At 40.9% G+C, this 14,502-nt stretch overlaps 1 protein-coding gene across 1 annotated transcript; it reads left to right on the plus strand.

The window, feature by feature from the left end:
• The first annotated feature begins 8,994 nt into the window (after positions 1 to 8,994).
• Positions 8,995 to 9,981, plus strand: LOC143774618 (olfactory receptor 10A3-like). The gene has a single exon (XM_077262369.1). The coding sequence runs from the start codon at positions 8,995 to 8,997 to the stop codon at positions 9,979 to 9,981; it is 987 nt and encodes a 328-aa protein (XP_077118484.1).
• The last annotated feature ends 4,521 nt before the right edge of the window (positions 9,982 to 14,502 follow it).

Consider the following 14,502-nt stretch of genomic DNA (forward strand, 5'->3'; position numbering starts at 1 on the left):
AGAGAGTCCAGTATTTCAGTTGATGTTATTTGGGGGTTTTTCTTTGCATCCCGAACAATTTTCCTGGCAGTTGTGGATGATATTTTTGTTGGTCTACCTGACCGTGGTTTTGTTTTTACAGAGCCCCTGATTTTCCATTTGATAATCACAGTGTGAACACTGCTGACTGGCATGATCAATTCCTTGGATATCTTTTTGTATCCCTTTCCTGTTTTATACAATTCAACTACCTTTTATTGTAGATCCATTGACAATTCTTTACTTTCCTTATGACTCACAATCCAAAAATGTCAGTGGCTTCACCCAACCACTATCCATAAGTGGAGAAAAAGATCTGGTGTTATCATTCATATTCTCTGAAAAAAGGTCAGGAAAGCAAAAATTCTACCAGGGTATATGATGTACAATGTACCAGGGTATGTAAACTTTTGAGCACAACTTTATTTTCGTGTTTGTGCTTTTGTTTTTTGTTCCCTTTCTTCCCAGAGCCATTAATTTTTTATTTGTCTGTCCAAATGGCCATGTGAAGGCTTATTTTTTTGTGGAACAAGTTGTACTTTTGAACTGCACCATTCATTTTAACATATACAGTAATGTACTGGAAAACAGGGAAAAAAATTCAACTGTGGTGAAATTTCAAAAAAGATCACTAAATGCTAAACGTATATATAATAAATAACTTGGCACTCAACTTGTATGTGATGATGATTAAAGGAAAATAGATATTTATTACTTGAATGGCAGTCCAGCAAAAAATGTTTCGGTCAAAATCCTAAGACCTTCCTCAGTAAACTGCATTACAAACATATAACAAAACAATAATGAGTATACAAAATGACAAAGGGTAGATTAACAAAAAGATAAATCTCACAATAATGGTGTGACATGTGACAAAATAGAAGGGAGGGAAGATGGGAATAGGACAAGGTAATAATTTTAACATACCCGACTGCTTATATGAAATAGGATATCACTGGGCAATAATTGGGTCCTATACAATGGTTGTGATGGACCTTCCAGGAAAGAGAAAAGGAGGAGAGAATGTTTCCCTATAGTAATGATGGAATAAATGGTAGGCGAGTGAGGTAGTGGTAAGTTACTAACCAAGTAAGCTGGGCAAGTATGCCTAGCGTTCCATGCATCCAGTGGAGTAGAATTTGGTAAGTATATGAACTGTAAGACAACATATGGACATATAATAGAAGCTGATGTCATAGAGTGAATAAATATCACCAGGAAAATGTGAGGATTCTTACCTAGCACAGTAATGCTGGAGTATATGCGTCCGTTATATCAGGGAATAGGACGTATTGGATATTCAGTGGAGGGAGACCGAATCTCATAAATAGACAATCAGTTGTCAGTGTATTAGCATAAGACCTAAACAATACATGATATGGCGTTATATGTATTAGTTAATTGCTGTACCCGGTTGCAAAGTGAGAAAATGACTCACCCATTAGTGTAGGGCTCATCTATGAGTTATCCTGGAATAGGAATGCCTATGTCTGTGGCTCCTATAATACAGTGAAGTGTAAGTTATAGTCTATACGGGCTGTGGGGGAAAACGAAAGTGAAGAGTAACTCACCAGGGTAAGGCAGGTACAGGGTGCACATCAACGCGGTGTCCGCCGCTAGTTGAATGTACAGGGGCGGGATGATGTTGCCGCCAAACCGGAAGTGCGTCACGTGTTTGGACATACTGTGTCAATCTCTAGAGGTCCGCCTAAATATCTATTTTCCTTTAATCATCATCACATACAAGTTGAGTGCCAAGTTATTTATTATATATACGTTACTGGTGTGGGCAACCTATCTTGAGCACCAACACAGCTGTGCCACGATATACTTCACTAAATGCTAAACGTGACCTACCATTATGATTCTACAGGTCATTACGAGTTCCAAGACACCAAACATGTCTAGGTTCTTTTTTATTTAAGTGCTGAAAAAAATTCCAAAGTTCATTAAAAAAAGTGCCACTTTGCGATACCTGTAGAGTCTTCATTTTTAGTGATCTCTGGTTGGATGAGGGCTTATTTTTTATGTGCCAAACTGACATTTTTAATTATACCATTCTTGTGCAGATGCGATCTTTTGATGGCCCATCATTGCATTTGAATGCAATATCGCGGTGACCTAAAAAACGTAATTCAGGCGTTTTGATTTTTTTTCTCGTTACGCCATTTAGCGATCACGTAAATTATTTTCTATTTTGATAGATCGGGTGATTCTAAATGATGCAATACCAAATATGTGCATTTTTTGTATTGTTATATAAATGGGGCGAAAGGGGGATGATCTGAACCTTTATATAATTTTTATTTTTTAATATTTTTAAACACTTTTTTGGCATGATTCAGTAGTCTCCATGGGAGACTAGAAGCTGCCATAAAACGATTGTCTCTGCTTCATTCAGGCAAAGATTAGATCACCTGCATGTAGCAGAATTGCTCACTTGCTATGAGCGCCGATCAACGGACGACGCTTATCGCAATCTGGCAGTGACAAAGATTGAAGTCTGCTGGAGATCTCTTGTTGTCATGTTGACGGGTGGGGTAACTGATGGACGGGATTTTCGGTGAGCTTGCCAGAAGCGGGCATTAAGTGCAATTGTCATAGATTGCCAGCAGCATTTAACTAGTTAACAGCTAGATTGTGATTCCATCTGTGGCTGTTAGAGGCACATGTCAACTGTTCAAAACAGCTGACATGTGCCAGAAAGTATGTGGGCTCAGCACTGGAGCCCACATCAAATGGAGGGAGTCCGATATCGGTGTACTATTATGCCCCATGTCGGAAAAGGGTTAAACTGTAAGGACATTCAAATTTATAACTTATGTATGTCAAATATGTGCACTTCAACACCTTAAAATGTTTTCAATTAGGTTATTAATGTTCTGCCATATTGAATGCACTTAGGCAAATCATCAAAATCAAAATCCGATGCTGGCAGCTCCCTGTTCAATTGGCTGTTAATGATGTACCAGATGTGCTCAATGAGAGACAAGTCAGTAAATGCTGCAAGAAATGCTAGCACATTTTAGCCACGCGGGCTGCTCTCAATATCTGGAGAAACATAGAATTGTGTCTTGAAGAATGGCTTTTGGAACACATTGGAGAAGTGGTCTTACCACTAGATCCTTCACCACATCAATGTAACACCAAACTGTTAGTGTCTGTTAATTGACGGCAAAAGACAGGATTTGACTAGCATACAGTATTTAACACCACCACATAGCCTAGGTAGTATGACCAGTGTGATATTCCCTTGTGAAGGTCTCTTATCATAGTGTTGCCCATGTGGTCTCATCAGATTTGAAAAATAGTTAGTGATCTATTCTATACTGAAAGTAAAATTAGATATCACATTAGATATCACATACATAACATCCAGGTACCAGTTTTCCATGTACAAAAGCTACTGTGTTGAGAACCAGCTTCAGAGACACTTTCCCATTCTCTCGTGAAGTACCCTTCATGACCTTGTCCACATGGCCCCAAGCCAATTTCTGATTATAATTGCATCTAAGAAAAAAGGGACTCATTGCTCAGGAGTAGAGCCCTCCATTCCAGCCTCAATTGCCATCAGTAGTCACATTGTCATTATTGCCACAATAATAGCCTTTGAGAACAGTGGCATGAGCTTATTAGAACACCTAACATAGTTAGTAAGTAAGGCCGAAAAAAGACATTTGTCCATCCAGTTCAGCCGATATTCCATCATAATAAATCCCCAGATCTACGTCCTTCTACAGAACCTAATAATTGTATGATACAATATTGTTCTGCTCCAGGAAGACATCCAGGCCTCTCTTGAACCCCTCGACTGAGTTCGCCATCACCACCTCCTCAGGCAAGCAATTTCAGATTCTCACTGCCCTAACAGTAAAGAATCCTCTTCTATGTTGGTGGAAAAACCTTCTCTCCTCCAGACGCAGAGAATGCCCCCTTGTGCCCGTCACCTTCCTTGGTATAAACAGATCCTCAGCGAGATATTTGTATTGTCCCCTTATATACTTATACATGGTTATTAGGTCACCCCTCAGTCGTCTTTTTTCTAGACAAAATAATCCTAATTTCACTAATCTATCTGGGTATTGTAGTTCTCCCATCCCCTTTATTAATTTTGTTGCCCTCCTTTGTACTCTCTCTAGTTCCATTATATCCTTCCTGAGCACCTGTGCCCAAAACTGGACACAGTACTCCATGTCCGGTCTAACCAGGGATTTGTACAGAGGCAGTATAATGCTCTCATCATGTGTATCCAGACCTCTTTTAATGCACCCCATGATCCTGTTTGCCTTGGCAGCTGCTGCCTGGCACTGGCTGCTGCAGGTAAGTTTGTCATTAACTAGGATCCCCAAGTCCTTCTCCCTGTCAGATTTACCCAGTGGTTTCCCGTTCAGTGTGTAATGGTGATATTGATTCCTTCTTCCCATGTGTATAACCTTACATTTATCATTGTTAAACCTCATCTGCCACCTTTCAGCCCAAGTTTCCAACTTATCCAGATCCATCTGTAGCAGAATACTATCTTCTCTTGTATTAACTGTTTTACATAGTTTTGTATCATCTGCAAATATTGATATTTTACTGTGTAAACCTTCTACCAGATCATTAATGAATATGTTGAAGAGAACAGGTCCCAATACCAACCCCTGCAGTACCCCACTGGTCACAGCGACCCAGTTAGAGACTATACCATTTATAACCACCCTCTGCTTTCTATCACTAAGCCAGTTACTAACCCATTTACACACATTTTCCCCCAGACCAAGCATTCTCATTTTGTGCACCAACCTCTTGTGCGGCACGGTATCAAACGCTTTGGAAAAATCGAGATATACCACGTCCAATGACTCACCGTGGTCCAGCCTATAGCTTACCTCTTCCTAGATGTCCACCTGAACCTAGATGTCTGTCTCATAATCCAATGTCTTGCAAGCACCTTCCGTTGGTTCATGTAGATAATGCGTGATGCCTTAGGCTCAGTGTGTGACATCTAATTTCACTTATAGTACAGAATAAATTGCTATGCACCATTATTTAAATCTTATAAGTCCATGCAGCAAATGCCATGAAGAGTTCTTCATGAGGGAACATTACACCTATTCTACTCTCTGCATTATTGTGCGGGATGGCATAATGTATGGTAACCTGCACCCTCTAATTTTCATTCCAGTTATGATATGATATATTGTTAATAGACAATTTCTATGAAGTGGCCCAGAAGCCATTGTTCAACAAAAGAACACGCATGCACTTCATCATTTCTGGACTTGCATATCTTGGACGTAATTGGTCGACAATTACAAAGGGAACTGCCAGCAGTGTACTTTGATGAATTGAGTATGCTCTTATCTTCACCCCTTCACTTTTTCATGATTAGTGATGACCGAATTTGTTCAAAAAACGATCGCCAAACATAAATTGGGCACAAATATGGCACATTCGGATTCGTGAAACTTCAGTAAAAGGTGTGGGAAAATATTCCACTGAAACTGACCTGACTTAAATGACCAATGACCTACTAACTGCCAAATGAAAGCGATATGAGTTTGTCCTCCTCCTTCTCATGGACCCGGCATCTGTCTTTGACACAGTGGATCATTCCCTCTTACTATAGACTTTCTGATCTGCTCACATTGCAGACTTGGCCCTTTGTTAGAGCTCCTCATACCTAACAGACAGGACATTCATTGTCTCCCTCTTACACACTACCTCGTCATCTCGCCCCCTATGTGTCGGTGTCACCCAAGGTTCAGTTGTAGGACCGGCCGCAATGCTTAGAGAGCCCGCACCCTTCCTCTTAAAGGGACCTCCCACTTCAACCTAAGGTATTCCCAGCCTATAGCTGGGCAACACCTTTTATTTAAGGAGAAAAAGAAAAAGGACATGCCCACAAAATGGGAACACCCGCAACAAGTGAAAAACATAAACTTTATTATCAAATCCAAAAAATACGCAATTTGAACAAGACACAGCAACAACAGTGTTAAAAACATTTAAAAACCACCAAGGGTTCATAAACTAGTCATGTCTTTGTATAGAGGCAATGACAACCTACAAAACATCCCCTCAAAGCATAAAAGTACATATAAAATGGCTCACAGAAAAGATATGTTAGGTAAAAACAATATATATATATAGTTTAGATCTTTCACTTGTTGCCGGTATTCCCATCTTGTGGGCTTGACCTTTTTCTTTTTCTTCTGATAGCTTTTTTCATATGCCTATGGAGAACCCCGAAAGTGTTGCTTAGTAGTACCCTCCAACTCTTCCTCATTTCACCTTCTATTTAAGGCTTCTCCTCCAATATGGAGGTGCCTGAGCCACATAGTTAATTTGCCTTGCATGCTTGCTATTTGTCAGGTTCCCCAGATCCGCCTGTCTGCTAGACAACCCTCTATCCTTTTTCTCTTTCCTTTCTGTGCCCATCTCCTCATATCTGTCTGAGCTCTTCTGCCCAACAGCCATCCAGATGGCACCTGCCAGTGCCCATCTGTCTAATGCCCGTCCAGCCCACACCTGCCAGTTCTTTTCTTATCCTCAGCCAGTTCCATCTACACCCATAGTTCCAGTGTCCCTACAGTGCCTCTCTGCATTTTTCATCCCTACTCAGGCTGTACCAGCGTACCAGCTGTAGGGGGTCATCTGCCACCTTCTGTAGGTCAGCCATGGAGTATCACCTTGTGCTATCTCCTTGTCCCGTCCTTGGGTCACAGCTTTCACCTGCTGGTACTTACTAAAGTTGGGATTTGGTAGGCCACCTAGTTAACCATCTCCCAGCTTTCTTAGAGATACGACAAAGTGGTTCCACCACCTTGCCCATTACCGTCTACATCTACTAGGTTGGCTGTAATGGTAGAGGTGTCAGTCCCCTATACACTACTTCTACTCTTTTGCAATTGATACTTTGTTGGTGTCTGCCACAAATTTTTGGAAATGTGTAGACTCCTTTTTTGGTCTACTTCATGCGTGTTGCCTGTAGCCGTAGGCTTAGGAGACCCTCAGGCCTCCACTTCCTTTGAGTCAGTTACTAACCTTAGATTTTTCTGACAATAGTTGTCTACAAAACATATATTTGTGCCACCTGAGTGTGGCTGAGCATGAAAGCAGGTTGAGCTGTTGCATGTGGTATCAGGACTTCCATTGCAGCAGGCCAACACTGATCCTTCACCCACCTTGTCTTAGGTTGATGTTCAATTCAAAGCTGTAAATGCTGTCCCAGACCCCGATACCTCATGCCTGGCTGATTGCTGCAGTTCCATGCTACAATTTGTACTTTGGATGAATTGAGGCCATTTTCTTGGTGCATGTCCATCATTTGATGTGTATTGGCAGCTTTTGGGCCCATTTTAAAGTGTTATGTATGCGTTTGTTTTTGCCTCCCATTGACATGATTGGCATTTGGTTATGTTCGGTGAATATTTGATGAATAAATTGTCGAATATTGCAAATTTAACATTCTTATTCTGAACCGAACATTGAAATATTCGCTCATCTCTATTCATGAAGTGATGACTGATTTTGTCAACAAGTTAAGAGGCTGTATACTTGTTAAAAGTATTTGAAAGTTTTCCTATGTGATACTCAGACAGATTATTGAACCCGAAATGTATTCTTATTTCCATACTTTGAGCTAGTAAGATTTGTTTCCCTTTACTATAAAGCATTGGCATCTACGCAAAAGAAGGTTTTACTCGATTAATAGCAAATTTGAAAGACGTGGATACTCCAGCTCCAGTAAAATGGTAAATTTCTTTATTCATCCAAAATCATCTTAAAAAAGGAATATCCTTACATATGGTGGACAGTCCAGGTGATTGCAAAGAATTATATGGCAACGTGTTTCGATCAGTAGATCTTACTCATGCCAGTAACATTCAAAAGTGAGTACTAAACATATAGTGATCCTAGACCTATCACAGGATTTCACATAATCACGTGATTAACCCGAGAAGGTCCTAATGTTACATATAACAGAACAACAAATTACCATTAAAACATCTAGCACATTGTTAAAAAGCTGTAAAATTTCAGCAATAATGATACAATATTTCGTTTCATTTGTTTAGACCCGCGGGGAAGCGAGTGTTAAGATTGTAAATCCAAAACGCCTCCCTAGTAAGAAGGCGTCTCTTAATATCTCCACCGCGGCTTTGAGGATACATTTTTTCAATACCATGTACTTTTAAATTTGTGATATCCCCATTGTGTTTAGTGTCAAAATGTCGCGAAATCATGGAAATATTTCTATTCACTATATTGCAATTGCTAACATCTCTCAAATGTTCCGTGACACGTGTTTTTAATTTCCTTGACGTGCATCCTACGTAAGAAATATGGCATGCTACACAATCCATTTTGTAAACCACATTTTTAGTGTGACAATTTATGAAACTATTTATATTATAAATCTTCGTTCTTTCAGAGTTTTGAAATGTATTGCCCAATTGCGCATGAGCACACGTACTGCAGGCTGAAGTGCCGCACTTAAAAAAACCTTTACATTCAAGCCAAGTGCTTGATTTAGATTTAAACGTGTGTGAATTGGGGGCAATTATGTCTCCAATGGTCTGCGCTCTTCTGGCCACTATACTAACTCCATCTTTCAGAATATTCATGAGCGTATTATCCTCATATAAAACAGGTAACCTTTTGTTTATTATATCTTTAATTTGGTTAAATTGCGGACTAAATTGTAAGCAAACATAAGGTTTGTTGTGTTTACTCGATTAACGCTATTGGATTTTCTTGAGACTTGATTCTTTCATCCTATCAACTGTGTAATGTAATTTTAATGATTTCAGTATTAGGTGAATAAAGATTTCATGTTTTATTATGAATTATTGAATTTTCATAGTGCAAAATGTGAACAACTGAATTAAAAACATAAAATTAATACATATTTTTTCTGTGCTATTTATGTAGGTAACATCCGTCCCAGACAAACAATTTGATTGAACTGAACATTTGCTGTTATATCATATGGAATATGAAAGTTATATGAAAAATAAAACTGGCTCAGTGACTGTAATATTTCTTATGGGATTTCAGGAATTTCATAATTTAAGAATGATCCTGTTTCTTATTTTTCTGGTGATTTACTTTGTGACTGTATGTGGAAACCTCCTGATCACTCTGGTGGTGTCCTGCAGCCGATCGCTCCACTCTCCCATGTACTTCTTCCTCACACAACTCTCCTTCTCCGATATTCTTCTCTCCACCACCATTGCACCCAACATGCTCCACATTACATTGTATGAGGGAAGTTCTGTGCCTCTTATTGGATGTTTTACACAATTTTACTTTTATTCAGCTTCTGGGATGTTAGAAACTTTCATCTTGACTGTGATGTCCTATGACCGGTATCAGGCCATCTGTCACCCTCTACATTACACCTCAGTCATGGACCTCACATTTTGTCTAAGGTCCGTTTTTCTGTCTTGGTTGCTAATTTTGGTAGTAATTTTGGTTCTTTCAATAACCATGAGTTATTTGCAGTTCTGTGGGCCAAATATCATTGACCATTTCTTCTGTGATAGAGACCCGATTCTTGAACTTTCCTGCTCAGATACTTCACTAGTGAAGGCAGAAAGCATGTTCTTTATGATACCCCTAGCAATCTGTCCATTTGCTGTGATTATTGTCTCATATATCTACATTATCTTCACTATAATGAAGATCTCATCTACAACGGGGAGGCAGAAGACCTTCTCCACCTGCAGTTCTCACCTGGCTGTTGTTTCTATATTTTATGGATCAACAATTATTATCTACTTGTTTCCGAATTCGATTAATGCAAATAAGATTCTCTCCCTAGTGTACACGGTAGTTATACCACTTTTCAATCCTATAATATACAGTCTTACGAATAGAGAAATCAGTCAGACTTTTAGAAACCTCCTGAGTAAAATGTCCACCACATTTCTGGTAGGTTGGCAGCATCCTGAAATTAATGTAAAGTACAAATAATTCTAGATATTAAACAGCTTGGATTTAGTGGCAGGATACCTTTTTGGTTTCTTTTGCTCCTGTGTTTTTATATACTTTGTTACGCATAGCTTTATAATTGTTCGTAGAAGGATTTGTAATCTTTATTGAACAATTTGAATTAAAGATGCAATAATATGGTCACATTGTTTATGGTCTATCATGCTTTCTATGTTGAAATAAATCTTAAATAATCTTAAAAGGACACTGGTTATGTTATTTCCTGAGATGGGCGAACCAGAACAGTTATGGTCGGGGTCCATATAGTACACTTAGTGGCCATACATGGACCCCGAATACAGACTTCTCCTAGAAGTCTGTGTTACTGTTCATGTTTAGTCACCCCAAACATTGGATGTTTCCCACAATGTCATTTGTGTGACGGCTCAAGAAGCACTGGTTGCTCTCATTGGCGGGAAGTCAGTCTGGCCTCCAACCAGACTAAAAATGTCAGTTCTCAGCTGCTCCAGAAATGGCGTATCCATAAGTAGCCTCACTCTTCTCACTTGTGCTGGTGGTTGGTAAGTGGGATAAGAATATTGTGATTGAGGTCAGATTTGCATTGCTAGCAGACCATCAAGCGAAGGGGTTAGCATTGGAGAATCATTTATATGATGCCTCCATTACTAACCCAGTAGTCATATTGTAAAAAATACACCCTGAATAAAGCCCTTTAATTAAAATAAAGACACAGACAACTTTTGTTTAAATTTCAAATAATAAACCAAAGTTATACTCATCTTTATACCTAATCCACTGAAGTCAATGTCACCTGTAAAAGGCAGAAAGTAAAAAACAATCATAATACTCACCTTTACACCTAATCCACCGATGTCCTTGTCACCAGAAAAAGAAGAAAAAAATAACCATTTACAAGATTTCTCTCGCATATCACCCCTACTCTGGAACCCTCTACCACAACACATCAGACTCTCGCCCACCATCGAAACCTTCAAAAAGAATCTGAAGACCCACCTCTTCCGACAAGCCTACAACCTGCAGTAACCACCGATCGACCAAACCGCTGCATGACCAGCTCTACCCTCACCTACTGTATCCTCACCGATCCCTTGTAGATTGTGAGCCTTCGCGGGCAGGGTCCTCTCTCCTACTGTACCAGTTATGACTTGTATTGTTCAAGATTATTGTACTTGTTTTTATTATGTATACCCCTCCTCACATGTATAATAATAATAATAATAATAATAATAATAATAATAACCATATCCTTCACCTGTCCAACTTGAAGATGATCCATATCTCTCTCACGAAGATCCAGATGGTTTGGATAGCGGTCACAGTGATTCGTGATACTGCACACGGAGAGATTGCATCAGGAATTTTGAGCGGCAGACATCTGTCAATGCTACCTGTTATGACCTGGTGGTTACGGAGAAGCACTGATATGACCTGGTGGGTAAAATGAGTCATGGGACAAGCTCTGAGGAGGTGGTAACTTTACTGACCACAAACCCTACTCCTAACACCAACACTAGAAATAGCCGTGGGACGTTCCTAACTCTCCCTAGACGCCTCGTCACGGCCTAAGAACTAACTACCCCTTAAGATGGAAACAGAAAACTATCTTGCCTCAGAGAAATTCCCAAAAGGAAAGATAGCCCCCCACATGTATTGACTGTGAGTAGAGAGGGAAATGACATACACAGAAATGAAATCAGATTTTAGCAAAGGAGGCCAATTCTAATCTAGATAGACAGAAAATAGGAAAGGATACTGTGCGGTCAGTATTAAAAACTAAAAATCCACGCAGAGTTTACAAAAATGATCTCCACACCGACTCACGGTGTGGAGGGGCAAATCTGCTTCCCCAGAGCTTCCAGCTAGCCTCAATATTTCATAATGACAAGCTGGACAAAATAAACATAACTTAACTGAGCAGTAAGGTCCAAAGCAAATGGACAACCAAAGAACTAGCAAGAACTTATCTTATGCTGAAATGGACAGGCCATCAGAGAAATCCAAGTAAAGATCTGAATCCAACCCAGAGAACATTGACAGCTGGCATGGACTACAGACCAGAGCCAAGTTAAATAGCAAGGCCAGTGGAGCCGATTAGTGAAAGCAGCTGCTGCAGAACCTCAAGGAGCAGCAGTTCCACTCGAAACCACCAGAGGGAGCCCAAGGGCAGAACTCACAAAAGTACCATTCATAACCACAGGAGGGAGCCCAAGAACGGAATTCACAACAGTACCCCCCCCTTGAGGAGGGGTCACCGAACCCTCACCAGAGCCCCCAGGCCGATCAGGACGAGCCAAATGAAAAGCACGAACCAAATCGGCAGCATGGACATCGGAGGCAAAAACCCAAGAATTATCCTCCTGGCCATAACCCTTCCACTTAACCAGATACTGAAGCTTCCACCTCGAAAGACGAGAATCCAAAATCTTCTCCACCACATACTCCAACTCCCCCTCAACCAACACCAGAGCAGGAGGGTCAACAGAGGGGACCATGGGCACCACATATCTCCGCAACAAAGATCTATGGAACCAAATATCATGAAAGAAGCTGGCGCACTATCTTGTTAATGTACTTATCCAAAAGCAAATAGGGGTGCGAAAAAAAGTGGCAATGACCATATCTGAACAACAAAAGAAAGAAGCCACTAAGAAATATTCGCACACCACCAGTATAGTATATCAAAAGGAACAACTTTATTGGAAGCACAGTATAAAAACAATTAAAACCAATACAAACAACACCTGCCCCACCAGACCTGTTCAACACTGTGTATATTGCACAGATGCCATAAAAGTGTGTTAAGTGCTATACAAAAATGTGTGCATATACAAACAGCTGTGGGGACACACTGCAAGAAATCAAGCCACGGCATTGGGTGTGGATATAAACACATATAGAGAATATCAATTCTCAAATAGAAATAAATGAGTAGTCCCACACATCCCTACCTAGTGCACGAATAAAAACCCAAGAACTAGCACCCCTCACAAATATAAAGGCCTAGTGAGGAAAATATGGCCCAAGTACCTCCAGAATGAGGGTAAATGCCAGAGGAATCATGTGAGGGATGAACAACTCGAGCACTGCAGTGCGCGCCCAGCCACCCTAGGTTCACCTGAAATGGAGGGGGTGACTCGGCAGCCAAAAGTGTGACAGGAACCAGGAGGCAGGTGAGCCCAACGCGTATCGCGGTACGCAAGACCGCTTCGTCAGGGGAAGTGCTTACCTCCACAGCTAGCTTCCTTATAAATGCTTGCAGTAACGATCAGACGCTGACCTGGGCGCCGCCATGGTCCGGAAACCAGGAAACCGGAAATGACAAGTATACAACCATTCGCGCCTGCGCAGAGAGTAGAGAACGTTTAGAGTGGGCAGACGTCTCTGCCCACACTGATCCAATGCGCACGCGCCGGTAATGGAACCGGCGGTCCGCAAAGGAACCATAAGCTTAAGGGGCCATAATGATTGTTACGGAGGTACAGGGGTGGAACATAACCATAACGCAAATAGTAACGCTGGAGAAAGCCAGAGGGAATGGGGACAGGGGGACAGAACAATGGGGGCAACATGAATTGTTGGAGGGTCAGAAAGTGGAACATAACTACTGTATAGTAACAATGACAGGTAAGAACAACAAGACTACAGAGGAAAGACCAAAAGATAAAAATAATAAAGAAATAGAAAGAAAAAAAAACCACCAATGACTCCAGCCAAGGGCACTGAGACGTGCACTGTCATAAAGGGCACAGAGGCCCCTGAATAGATTAGAGCCAAACAAGACATAATACAGAAAAACTAATATAGATATAACATGCAGTAGACATATTACGAACATAGTTGCATATAGTGAAGCTGTTTGTCCCACACAGGGACTACCAGTTATGGAAAAACACTCTCAATGTCCATGGGCAACCCACAAAAGTCCAAGAGCATGGGTTCTGCTGTTAATCTTCTTATTGATGAAAATCCAACAAATCTGGTCCGTAAGTCCTCACTATAGGGCTGTGCCCCTGAGCACCAATCAAAAAGGAAGCAGGAGTCAGGACTAGACGTAGAAAGTCTACCCCAAAAAGCCCGTAAAGAGCAAGTCCTCATTCATCCCCTGGGGCACTGTAGAATGAAGGAAGTAAATCCATCGTGACTTCGTTTGTAGAAGTCGATTGTGCAACGAGCCACCTCTACCCGAACTCCTGACGTGCTCCAGGCCAATGATCCTGATGTTGGCATAATTGCCCTCATGATGCAGAAGAAAGTGGGATGCCACCATACTAAGCGTCTTGCCCTTACGGTTATCCCCTGCTGCCGTGTTGATGGTGGAGAGATGACTCTGTATTCTTCGCCGTAGTTCCTGTGATGTCTGGCCTACATAGATACAAGGACATGGGCAAATCAGGGCATAAATTACATGGGAGGTTTTACAGTTTATGTAGGCCTTTAATTTGTGTTGTATTTGATCAACCGGGTTACGAAAAACATCACGAGTGGGATACATAAACTGGCATATGCTGCAATCTCCACACG

This window comes from Ranitomeya variabilis, chromosome 5 (assembly GCF_051348905.1).
Source record: "Ranitomeya variabilis isolate aRanVar5 chromosome 5, aRanVar5.hap1, whole genome shotgun sequence".
NCBI classification, from domain to species: domain Eukaryota; kingdom Metazoa; phylum Chordata; class Amphibia; order Anura; family Dendrobatidae; genus Ranitomeya; species Ranitomeya variabilis.